The 13444-nt window shown below is 40.7% G+C and overlaps 1 protein-coding gene across 1 annotated transcript; it reads right to left on the reverse strand.

The window, feature by feature from the left end:
* Window positions 1-7456: 7456 nt before the first annotated feature.
* MC4R (melanocortin 4 receptor) lies at window positions 7457-9291 on the reverse strand. The gene has a single exon (XM_075084217.1). The coding sequence runs from the start codon at window positions 8798-8800 to the stop codon at window positions 7805-7807; it is 996 nt and encodes a 331-aa protein (XP_074940318.1). The 5' UTR covers window positions 8801-9291; the 3' UTR covers window positions 7457-7804.
* Between the last annotated feature and the right edge of the window lie 4153 nt (window positions 9292-13444).

Raw genomic sequence — 13444 nt, forward strand, 5'->3', positions numbered from 1 at the left:
CAGGAGAAGCTGGGGAGGGATTTACCAACCAAAAATACATACACACATGGGTTTATGCATTTTATGCTGCCTGCATAAAATATGCATGCATACCTTAAGACATATGTAAACCAACTGGCCACTGTCCTCATCTCCCAAGCAGCTCCATATTGGAAATTGGGTCGACTCCTGTAGGAAAGCAGCTTCTGAGAACAGCCATTGTTGTCTGATATCAGGGCATAGCTTTGTCCATATGGGGTTAATGTGAAGCTCTCCCACCTCAAGCAGTGGCCATCCAAGGCCCCACAAGCCGCATTCTTGCTGATCTTCTCACCATGCTGGTAACCCTCAGCACTAGAGGAAGAAGCCTAATGGAGGTGACCTGATGATGGTGTAGCCTGTTTCTTTTCCCTCTCCCAGTCATATCTGCAGCCAAAACATCATTTGGCACCATCTTTAACTACATTGTGTAACCTAAGGGAGTGGTAGGCAGCGTCAGGATACTCTGCTTTGTATCTCTCTCCAGTTCCACATAATTACATTTTTGATCCATTGGTCCTCAGTCTTTCACCTTTCTTTATTGTTATTTCAAACAATTGCTTGGCTTTCCCCAGGTCTGTGTCTTTACACCTCCACCTTGCCTTGTCTTTCTATTTTTTTTTTCTTTTTCTTTTAGGTATGGGAAGTGACATTTCATTTAGTTAAGAATGCTTCTGTAACTGGGAAACCAATAGGAAGAGTATGCTCTTAAACTGGCTGAGGAAGGCAGTAAGTGTGTGTGACGCTGCTCCGTAATACTACTCCCATCTCTAGTTATTTACAGCTCATAGATTTTCTGAGCTGTTTGTGAATGTATGCTGTTAGTAACACTCATGGGCTTTCTCTCCCAACAGTTTGGACAGTCATTCCTTGAAACCACGTAAACTTATAGCATCCACAGCTCTCTTTGGCAGTAAGTTCCCCAAGTCTACAGCCAGCTTCCAACCTATCTTCTGAAACCTGCTTGAAACAGCTCCATGAAGTGCCCCTTATTGTTTCCACTGGGAGAAAGAGTTTGCTTCTCATCTATCTTTTCCCTGGCATGCACCTTTTTATGGACATCTCCCTTAAATTGTTAGGGACAGGGTTAATTCAGTAGTCATAGTATTTGAAAATAATTAAAAAGCAGAAATCCAGGTCTGAAGTACAATATTCAGCAGGTACCTATATCTATTAATTTTATAGTAAGACAGTACAAATGTATCACTGCTCTATGACCTGTTTGCAGATTCTTCTGTCCGAGAAATTGGTTTTTCTTCAGAAAACAACGTTCGGCTCACTAAAACTAAAATAACATTCCTACACCCTGCCTCAAAAAGCCTCTTTCTAACTAGATTTCTTTTAATAAGACAGCATCTTATTCACATAATTGATTTTACTCCCACAGACAAATAAAAAAATTACAATTATTTGAAGGAAAATATTAACTCTTAGTCCTATTACTGTCCATGGTCTTGTTTTTCAATACCTACATGCAGTCAATTTATATGGTCTAAAGCACCACAACCATGTCAGTTCTATGCAGTCAATCACAACTTTTCTTTCAGAAATTTTTGTTTGTCTTCATGCACAGCCAGGTTTTTTTCCAGTTTTACTGTGGCTGTATGTGTACCCAGATAATTAGAAGCATCAGCAATAATTTATGGTATACACTGTAGGATAAGTTTCAATGCTTTAATGGAAAACCCCACTAGTCAATCAGAACTTGGCAGGTTTATGCACAGGCAGTTAAATCTATGCACCGATATCTGCACAACTCCTGCTTTCCAGAAAGTGTTCAGACTCACTTGGCCAAGCCAAAATTGGGAAAATGTGGGAAGTTATTACCTCAGTAGTAGCTATTTACTTTTGCCTTTTTTTCTTTTTTTTTTTTTTTTTTTAATTTCAGACCCCTTATTATGTGTCCTTTTCAAGGGGGAAGCCAATTTTGATTGTTTTTTAGGAGATCAGCCTTCAGACTGTGCTGACTACAACTTTAGAGAGCTTGTTGGGTTTTTTTAATGATGTTGAGGGGTGTATGTTGAACTCTGCATGACCTGTGTTAACATGAGAAATCTCAGAACTGCAAAGAGATGTTTTCTCAAGAAAAGATATTTTTATAGCAAATATTATCTTCATAATATGTTTTAATTCCTTTTCACTTCGAAATGGTTGCTGTAGATTATTGCATGAATAAAGTGTTTTGTTTATGTTCTGCTGATGCTGGTTCCAGATGTATTTGGACTTCTGTTTGTTTACCCACTCACTGCCTTTTACAAAGAATAAAGCTCTAATAAGCTATAATATGTTTGTTTCAAAAATAGTTAAGTATGGCAAATTGCACACCTATGTGTTTTTCAGTATTCTTTTTGCCACCTGGAAACCTGTATAAATTATTTTTCATTGATGAATTGCGCAGCATATACAAGATTTACAATGGATCCCTGCTTACGCGGTCAGCAGAGGCTGCAGCTTGACCTGTGGGCCCTGCAGAGCTGTGTCAGGAGGAATATACCAGGGTCAGGTCTCGCTGGTAAAAGGCTGGCTGCCATTTCCACAGAAAGGACTATCTGAAAATCAGTTAGGGAAAGTGGATCATTCTGAGGATGGAAATAATAGAAATAGGATGGGATTCAACAGTACATTGTTCGAAGTCATTAATTCAGAAGCTAATAATACGTTTTGAAGCTCTACTGTGTGAGCTTTTCAGCAGGAAAGAGTCCAAGAGGGGAACATTTTGGGTTGATTAGTTCATCACGGGGCGGGGTGGGGGGGGGGGAAGAGAGACCCGCCAAAGCTGCGGACATGAAAGAGGCAAATAATTTAGGTGAGGAGTTTTCTGTGGAGCTGAACTAAAATCTACAGAGCAATGGGATTTCACCTGAAATGCTGCTTACAGTAGTGTTGCCTACCATGTTGTACCCAGTGTGGGTGCCCCAGCGCTGGCAACAGCCAAAGGGCAGCCGGGGCGGCCCCGCTCCAGACACAGCCAGTTCCATCTGGCTCCAAGGGCCCCACCACAGGGCACGGCTCAGCCCCTCAGCCCCAGGCAGGGAAAGCCACAGAGTGGGACAGGGGGAGAAAGGGCAAAAAGCTGCACTGGTGTTTGCCTTTTTGTTTCCCACTAGCTGAATCAGCAATTAGCCACAAAATGAATTAATTATCCCTAAATCAAGTGTTTCACCTGTGATGGTAGTTGGTAAGTGGCATCCCTGTCTTCGTCCAGAGCCAGGAGCTTTCTTGTTCCTGATCTTCCTATTTTCTCCCCTCGTCCCACTAAGGTGGGAAGTGAGCAGGCAGCTGGATGGGGTTTTTGCTGCTGGCCAAAGCCAAACCAGCCACACAGTTCAAGGGGTGACTCAGAAAACTCAGACCGATGGCATTCCAGAAGTATACAAATACAGAAATATACCAAGTGTGACAGGAACAATTGAAACAAATGAACAATGTTTGCAAGGGAACAAATGGGTAAAAGCAGAACTGATTAATACATTTGCATTACAAACTCAAAGGGGGTGACTTTTAATCCACAGATCTCAAAATATCTCCTTTTATGGCCAGAGTGGGCAAAAATATGAAAAACACCTAGGACAACAGAACCATTTGAAACAAAAAACTTAGCATGGTCATTTCATAACCTGGCTTATATGACAGTGAGTATCTGTAGAAGCAGTAGACAGTTCCTGTGACATGTGAAGTCTCTTTTTCTAATAAGTGAGAGAAATATTTCATCCAAAGAGAAAACCCTAGGATACTTGAGATATGATTGAAGGGAGTAGAATATTAATTTAAAATCTGAAGTAATTTCTGGACAAAGAGTGATGATTTCATCCCTAAAGGTACATTTTCTGAGAGCTCCTTCCAGTGGGATTGAGACTACAATTTTTATTCAAGCTCGTAATCAATACAGTATATTATAAATAACATCAGGACAAAAGGTCTTCTCCACCAAAATTCAGCTTGAGAATGAAGGAGCCTCCAATGAACACATTGTACAATAAGATCAGTTTAACAATCACAAAGTAATTTTAAAATTACATCAATAACGTACTCCGTACATCTGTTGAAGGCATAACTGAAGGTGTTGTTGTTGCTGCACATTCAATAACATGTGAGTCTATGAGTACATTTCTCCTTGCTTCCAGATGAAGTTGTAAGGGGGATCTTAGATTGTCATTCAAAATCTACTCTACTGAGACCAACTACAGCCTCCTAAGTGCTTTTTGGAGTCCTTTGCTTTGTTCAAGAACTACTTCAAGGCTAAAGAAATATCCCTCTTCAAAAACTAAATTTGCTTCAAAAGTTTTGTGTGTTATATTACAGCCAGTTATTGGGAAAGGGTGGAGAACACTACCATCAATTCCCAGCTCGAGCAAAGGCTGCCCTCTAGGAGGTTGAACAAATCCATCAGCCCCTTTTCTCCAACAGAAGTGAAAATGTAAATCCTTGCACCTGTAAAGTGGAGACAAAACCATTTCCTTGCCACAGAGGAACATGCTATGGTTACATATCATGACTAAAATGCTAAGTGCTCAAGTGATTAAGGTGCCAGATAAAGAAAGAATTCTCATTTTCTTAGAAGCTTTTAAAATAGAAGAGCAAAGTTCCAGCAAATTGAATGTGGAAACTAATCCTCCATTGTCCCCACTCTCCAGCAAGCTAGATTAATTTATTTGTCCTTCATAACATCAATTTCTATGACTCTTTGCTGGAAAGCTGCTAGAGCTATAAGCAAACAGAAACTGATTCAGATACGCAGAAGGAACAGAGTATCCGGGAATAAGAAAATTACCTATGTAGGAGGTTTTCCAGCAATTTCAACAAATTACGTTCTAAAAGATAATACCATGAAATGAAAAATTCCTCTTTAATTAAAAACTCCATTTTAAAAGGTATGTATATACATTTACCTTTATAAAATAAAGACAGAAGAGCTGTTAAGCAGGCTCAGAGTTGCTAAAACTCTGGAATAAGCTAGTTTTTAAAATTAGATTTCTAAATGAGATTTAGAGCTTAATGGGGCCACAAGTGTCTTGATTAGTCTTACTCCAAATAAGCACAAAAGAGATACACACCATTTTTGGAAACTACAAGAAAGACATTGATGAAAACCTTCACACCAGCATGATACAAATTAATTGCTATTTTTCTTCATTGTAAAAAGAAGTGAGACTGTTCATTTTAAGAATCAGCTGGGAGTTCAGGAAGTAATTAACAGAAGCACAGCCACTTCAGAATTCAGATGCGTTTAAATTAAGTGTCTGGTCCTTGTATAGACTAAGGGGAGAGAGAGAGACTTTCAAGATAATGTTCAGGGGACCTAAGGTAGTATCTTGCTCTTGTGCCACTTTGCACTGGACCCTCTCTGCATCTGTGGACTACAAAAGTAATATCTGGAGCCCAATATCATGATTTACAGTCCTAAAATAGCTAAAGAAAGTAAGGCAAAACAAAGATCAAGTGAGATTTTTGTCTTGTTCAAACTGGTATCAGCAATTCCTTGCATTATTGCCAGAGCATTTTTTGCATAGCTAGCATCATGCCTGTGGGAGAAGGAAAGTCCTTTAATAAAGTCCATTGGATTTTTGGATAGACTATTAATTTAAATGCATCCTTTTTTTCTCCCCTTGGGCTTTAATCCTCCTGCTTCGGCATTTTTTATTCTCTATCCAGTAGAAGCAGATTGGGTTGTATTATTGAAATGTTTGTAGTTTCCTCCAGAAGAAAATAAGTAGAGTTAGTATAGTAGATATATTTCAACATCTTCCATGCAGCAACCATTATGATGTGGCAATATGATTTATTAAAGCTGAGAGAAGGTAACAGGACTGTGTTGCAGGCAATGTGCTGGATGGATTGACCCAAGTGCAAGAGTAGGGTGTAGGAGACCTGATTTCTCTGCTGCTCGTCTACCAAGGGACTTTGATGTGCAAAATCAAATTACATTCTTACTCTCCCTTTAAGTAGATTGAAGTTAAAGATGCTGAGACCCACCATAAGTCCTTCACGCTCTTTGACAGAGGACCAAGTGTTGTCACAGTTTTACGACATCCTGAAAAGTTACCCACAGCTGAAACATCAGCTTCTGTCTGGAGAAGAATCCTAGGTAGCAAATGTTGGGCTCTCATAAATAGCTTTTTGTTGTATGTCTTTCTTTAACAAGGGAACAAGCAGACTGAGGTAACAAGCCATTTCCAAGAAAAGTAATAGGACAGCTCATCCAACTAATTCACTACTCATCTTGGTAAAACCAGGCATCCAAGATTAAAACTTAATTATTCTTTACATTCAGTTTTGACTTTTTAAATCAGAACCTTCCAGGTCTTCTACCCATTACCACTATATATTTATACTTTCCGGGACTAAATAAATTCATTTTTCTATGCCCTTGCATGGAAGCTGATATTCTTTGAGGTGTTACGGGACATCTTCATGGAATCCTGTGTGCTCACATCTATACTTTAAACACTTCCAAAGGTGCTATAAATCAGGGACCTAAGTGGCTATTATAATCTGTGGGGAGAGAGTGGCTTTTTAGCATGAAGCTGAGAACACATCAGTTAGATGCCAGAGGTGAATGGACTTCAAGCAGCAGTAGCACACAGGGCTGCCAGATACAGGGCATGGGTTTACAGACTCATCAAGCAGCATCCTTTCCATGTGATAGCATTGCCCCCACAAAGCTCATGTTGCACAGTATGGTCTGAGGTGCTCAAGCCAAATTGACACATGCCTTGACTCCTCTGTAAGGATTCTGGCACACTTCAGAATAGCGGGCAGCTTGTTTCTAACAAGGATGTATTTTCTTTGGAAGCACAGAGTCCTTGTTCTCCAGAGAACCTCAGAACAAGGAAGGAGTAAATGTTCAAACTGAAGTTCCCTCTTCTTCTTCATCAGGTAAATCTCCCAGTGAATCTTTACATTGGTGCTGGCACTGTCAATGTTAATACTGTACCTGTTTCATGTCTGAATGGAGGATGCCAGTCTAGCAAATATATCCAGGGCTAACTGACGCTCCAGGAAGAAATTTAAACTTTGCAAAAAGGTACTCTTAGACATACAGCAATCATCATCTTGAAAAAAAGAAACAAACCACACACACACAAAAATCCCGCCAAACCACCAAACCAAAACAACAACAACAAATAACAATAACAACAAAACCACAAAACCCAAACATTTGATTGTCTGGGTGGCAGGCATTTGAAAAATCTTGTTGTAGGCAGTAACTAACAAAGAACAGATTGCTGCTTGTGGAGTAGGAGGAAAAGAGTTCAAAATGAATGAATAAAACTCGTTGGTTGCAGTAACCTTTATGAAAAATCTGCCTTCTAATTCCAGAGAACCTCTAATCCACTAATAGAGAAGCATAAGCTCTATTTTAAGCTGTATGTAATGTAATGGACAGCTATAATTACTTCAACAGAATAAGGAACAGTATCAGCCAATATGTACTGTAAGTCAGGCAAGTTATTTATTTTGTCAGCAGTTGGAACATACAGCTGCTCGTGTTTGTTAGTATTTCACTTCATTACATTTCAATTCAACATTACATTTATTTGCTTACTTACAAATTGGTATGAAGTGCTACTTCTCTTTCCAGCCAAATAAATTACAAACTGTAGATATTACAAACACTATACAGAAATATTAATTACATGTGAATGGGTTACAAGGATGGGAGGGAGGGGAGACAGAAAGAGGTGCTCACTTTTAAAGATATAACCCAAATTCTGCTGAGAAAGAGGATCTGAAGGCTTAGAAGTCTGTGCTGCATATTGTGGACAGAGTAACGTATCCCCTTGGTTTAATATTTGCCAGGTAAATCACAAAACCCTCTCAGGCTACAGCAGCATATAATCTCCTTGAATGTTTTTCTGAGCTCCTGACTCCGGAATGCATAGATCAGTGGATCGATGATGGAGTTGCACATGATGAGGATGAGGTAGAAGTTAAAGTGGGACATGAAGCACACGCAGTAAGGGTTGTAAGGGCAGGAGATGTAGAAAATGAGGTGCAGGAAAAATGGAGCCCAGCACACAACAAAAACTCCAATCAGGATGGTGAGAGTGATGGCCCCTTTCATGTTGGCCCCTTGGCGGATAGGGCCAGTCCCAGGAAGAACAGCAATCTTTTTAATATGCATCCGAGCCATCATGAACATGTGGACATAGAGGGATGCCATGAGAATGAGCATAGTGAAGAACATGCTAATAAGGCAGATGATGACAACACTGCTGTCAGAGTAAATGATGAACAAAATGCCTGAGACTGTGCACGCAGCCCAGATGCATGTGATGATCACCCCTACGCGCTTCACTGTCATGATATTATGGTACTGGAGGGCGTAAAAGATAGTAAAGTACCTGTCCACTGCTATTGAGAGGAGACTGCAAATTGATGCAAGCAAGGAACTGCAAATCACTGAGTCAATGACATTGTCAATGTTTATGGTAAAGCTCTGTGCATCTGTGTCTGTATTGTTTAGCAGCGTGATGACAATAGTTTCTGATCCATTAGATACACTCACTAGCATGTCAGCCACTGCCAAGCTACAAATGAAGAAGTACATGGGCGAATGGAGGTTCTTGTTCTTGGCTATCGCCACAATGACCAAGACGTTCTCCAGCAAGCTGATGATGCCCAGAGTCACAAACACTTCAGGGGATACAAAGAGTTGCTCGTAGCAGCCTCCCGAGGAGTGGCCCTTTGTGTTGGGCTCGCTGGCACCTCCATGCAGTCCATAGCTGTGATTCCAGAAATGGAGGGGCTGGAGTGTCCCACGGTGCTGGGTGAAATTCATCTTATGGAGATCCCTCTTTGGCTTCCTGCTTTAAAACCCTTGTTCCTTTTGCATTCCTTTGAAAACCTTCTTTGGCTTTTCAGCTTGGGAAGAAAAGAAAAATAAGCCAGCACCGAGGCAGGCAGCAGCTCAGAACACTTCGACTGCTGTTACAAAATAAGGTTTCAAACTTAGAAATACTGGTTTACTCTCTCAAAGACGCAGTTTCTGATCATCATCACATTTACCTTGGCGATCTATGTCACAGAGTCCCAACAGTCTGTAAGTTTGCATCAGATTCTTCCCTATGGTAGGTTCCTGTTCAGCTTGCTGGTATGCTGCAAGGCTTTTTTGTTCCCTTCCTTTAAAAGAGGCAAACATAAAATGCCCAAGTGACTGCTGTGGAGCAGAAACTAATTTCAAACTGCAAGCACCAGTCTCGCTGTCAGACAGTGCATGCCGACTGCCTGTTTTATGGTGTGTGGAGGAGAAAAATATTCAGGGCACTCTCCGCCTCTGCTTTGCCTTCCAGCCAATGGGGCTCAGGAGCTGCAGAAAGCCGAAAGGCGAGGGGCTGCTGATTCTGAGCCTCTCTGAAACATCGCATGGCACAGTAGATTCAGATGCAGCACAAGCTACCAGCAGCTACAGGAAAGCAGATGTAGGTTACCAGGGATTTGTTTCTCTTCTTTACATTCTCAAAATAGTATTTTAATACCCATTTTTAATTAGCAATCTTACAGAACTGTACTAGCAATCTTACAGAATGCTTGCAGCTGAACTGATGGGTTTTTATTTTTCAGACTGTGATTTACTCTGATTTACTCTTGCCCCTTCTGTGGCACAAAGTTGCTCTGCCTTGTATACGTGGCAAAATAGAAAAGGACAAGGAAGCAAAAGAATACTTATTTCCTCTTGGTTGTCTCTCCCACATCTCCCTGGCATTGCTAGCTTTTCTATGCCATGGTTGTCCATTTGCAAGAGGTGTTGTTGCAAGTTTGCACTATACTCTCTAGGATTCTTATAATTTTTAAGAAATGGAGACCATCTAAGGACCAAAAACAGAACAAAGGGCCAAAGTCACAAATGGCTTAATAAGTAGTTCTAAAGAAAGTAGTTTTTCTCAGGTAATAGCCTTCTTCATTGTCTTAGTTCCAGGAAGGAAAAGATGATTGCAGAAGCCCTGTCACCATCAGGATAATTCCTGATGTTGGGCAGAAAAAGAAAAGTCAGTATTTAGAATAGATGAAGGAAAGCAACAGGAGACAAAGTTGCAACGTGTAAGAAATGGGACTTAAAAAACGGTAATGACACAAAGGCATCAATAAATCTCCTAAAAGTCCATCCAGGGATGTCCCTGTGCATGAGCTGAAAGTCAGCTTGTGTGCAGTCTGCCAGAGAAACCCCTTGAGAAGAAGGAGGAAAAGAATGCCAAATGAATATGAAGAGACAGGGACGAAAGTTGTTTTGCTGTTTCCTCTTCAAGCATTGCAAATGAGGATTGGAAAACAAGTATGCTGAATAGAACCTAAAGTACAGGTGGATTTTAAAGCTATGGAAGCTATAGGAGAGTCAGTTACTCCACCTGAGATTAATGTTTGCAATGGAATTGTTTAAATGAACATTTCCAGTCACCTACCAGGAAGGCTATGGAGGGGTCTGCATCTGATGCAAGAGTCTATTGCCTTCAACGTCTCAAACTTTTTTCATCTTCTATGCATTAGCTGGTTTTAAAAGGAAGAGCTATAAAGAGATACAGGAATATGACATGCATGTGGAAGCACAACTATCTGTATTCAGTATCCCAGCACCAGGATGAGGCTTGATTTTACTTTCACATTTGGATTTGTTATAGATCTACAGTTATAAAGACCTATATTGGAAGAAAAGCCTCAGCCAATTATTTCTGGGCCTTTCCCCAGACTGATTGCTTCATAAAGCTGAAACATAAACACTCAAGACAGAAAAAATAACTTGCAGCACAGGAAATCCCACATTTATCTTTTCGGAAAACATCTTTCACCAGCAGCATCCTTGCAATGAAAGAATAGCTTGCTGCCTAGAGGGTGAGATTTACTTTCCTATCAAGACATAATGCAAGCCAGGATTCAAAAAGATTTATTATCCAGTTACTGATCCCTGGGCCAGTATACACTAACTACTGCCACAGACGGGACTTGCATACCTAACCCTTAAGGACACATCTACAATGTGGGAGCAGTAAGAAAATTTATATAAAGGCTGACGTGGGAGAGCAGCATCTCCTCAGACAAGGTATTTTTCTACATCTGCAGCCAGAAGTGTGTAATCTTCAAGTTATCCCAGGGAAGAAGCCACTCAACTTCCCATCCTTCATCACCCTGCTCCATGCTGGAAGTGCCCACAACAGAGGGACAGCTCCTTTTCACCTACTTAGGTGGAGCTAGAGCAGGAGAGGCAGACAAGAATAGAGAAAAGCTACCTTCAGAGAATACTACCCTGTTTGCTCCAGCTCTCTGTCTGTCTATGCCTCTTCTGACTCCTCCCTTTCTCTCTGTGCATTATCTCTGTTCTCATCCCCATTTATGTTTCCATTTACTCTCTCTCTTTACCCAGAAGCTATCCAGACAATGCTCCATGCTTGATTTTTCTCCGGACATGGGCATAAAAATACAACATTGATTATAACAAAGGAAAGAAAAGGACACTCTTCTGCCACCCACAGCCATCACACACCTCAAAATCTCTACTTATGCTCTGCATTCTTGGGGCAAGGTTGTTTTGGTGTGTTAGCCATTCATATTTGTGGGATGAGGGTACATGACTGGAAGAAGTAGACTTATGGTAGCTTAGCAACTCAGTTGAAGCACTGAAGAGGTGATGTACCATTAGTCTGCTCTGACTAAAAGGTAAAACAAGTTATATGAGCACTTTTTTAAGTGAGAGAAGATGTATGTACATATAAATACTTCTATGGTAGAACATGGATTCGTGCCTCTGGCTCCTGCTTAACAAAAACCAAACCATATAACGTTAAAATCATTCAAAAGATCCTAACTCCCTCATGCCTGAAAATGTGTCAATATTTCAATTTTTTGTTTAGTCATAGATAACAGGAGTATTGCCTAATATACATTGTTTCTTAAATTTTAAAAACCAAAGCTGAGCTAATAGTTCTTTCAAAAGTGGTGGCTGGCAAGCTTTTCAGCACCACGAATGAAGAGCCATGGTTGCAGAAAACTGTAAACTGGTAACAGTAATATACTAATAAGAGCTCCAGCTCTTAAGAGAAATAAAACATCAACAAAGATTTGATACCATCCAGGAGGTGGAGATGGCTGCAACCCTATCTGGAGGGTGGGCATCGGGGAATAGCTAGAAACAGAGCACAAGACATGGGGGAATTATGTAAGAGGAAGTTTTAAAATGGACATTTTTAAAGACAGGTCAAAATAATATTTTTTTACCATTTGATTCCTCATTATGTTACTGTTCTTTTATAGTTAAAAAGTTGTTCCTAATCTGAATCCCCAAAGACTAGGTTACATGCACTACAGGAGAGGCAAAGGAAGCAAGAATAGTAAAGGTTGTTGAAAAGGAGGCTAAAGGGTATCACTAATAGCAGAATATATCGGCTAATAGCTAATGAAAGAGAAGGCACAAAGGTTATTGTGCGAAGCGCCTCTTGGTAGTGCCAGGGAATATAACAAGAAACAGCAGTGACAGATTGTGGCTTCGGTATGTAACCTAAGTTCCTGCCCATCGTGACAGCCCTTCAACGAACCATCTTCAGTTTCTCCACATGCCTCTTGAATGGCAGGGCCCAAAACTGAACACTGTTCTGGGTACAGCCTCACCCTTGCCGAGTAGAGGGGGACAATAACCTACTTCAATCTGTCAGCTGTGCTTCTAATGCAGCTGTTTGCTTTGCCCCATTTGCAATGATAGTGCACTTTTGGCTTATATTCAGGTTGACGTTCAGCACAACCCCTTTGCTGTCTTTTTCAGCAAAGCTGATACTCAGGCAGTCAGTGCCTGTTGTGTACTGACACATGGGGCTATTCCACCCCATGCAAAGAGCTTTGTACTTCTTGTTCACCTTCATAAATTTTCTGTTGGCCCAAAACTCATGTCTCCCAATGTCCATCTGGATCAAATCTCTGTTGTTTAGTACGTTGACCGTTCACCCTTTCAATTTACGAAAGTCTGCACATTTGTGGATGGTGCATTCTGTATTAACAACCCTGTCAGTGATGGAGATATGAAACAATCACACCAGGGTATTCCATTTGTTCCCAGCTATCAGCTGGACTGTTGCCCATTGTTCAGTATGTTGATCACTACCTTTTGAGACCATCAGTCCAAGCAGTTTTCAACCCACCTGTGACATGTAAATGAAAACACCGGTCACTGGAAAACTGGTCTAAAACATTTTCATCTAGCCTTTTATTCTGGAGTGCCAATTGCCTTGTAATCTTTGTAATTTATTTTTAACCTTTCTCACTTGAGGAGAAAGCAGTTTTTAAGTCGTGGAGCTTCAGTGTTGAGAGCAGGGGTCTCTGTAGCTTGCCTCTTTTCCTCATGTCTGTTAGTTAGAAAAGCAGGAGAACTCTTTAGCCAGTCTGGCCCCTGAAAAGAACAGAAATGTGTATTTGGCTAGCAAACGATACATTTGCGCTTACTTGA

The sequence above is a fragment of the Phalacrocorax aristotelis genome, chromosome 2 (assembly GCF_949628215.1).
Source record: "Phalacrocorax aristotelis chromosome 2, bGulAri2.1, whole genome shotgun sequence".
NCBI classification, from domain to species: domain Eukaryota; kingdom Metazoa; phylum Chordata; class Aves; order Suliformes; family Phalacrocoracidae; genus Phalacrocorax; species Phalacrocorax aristotelis.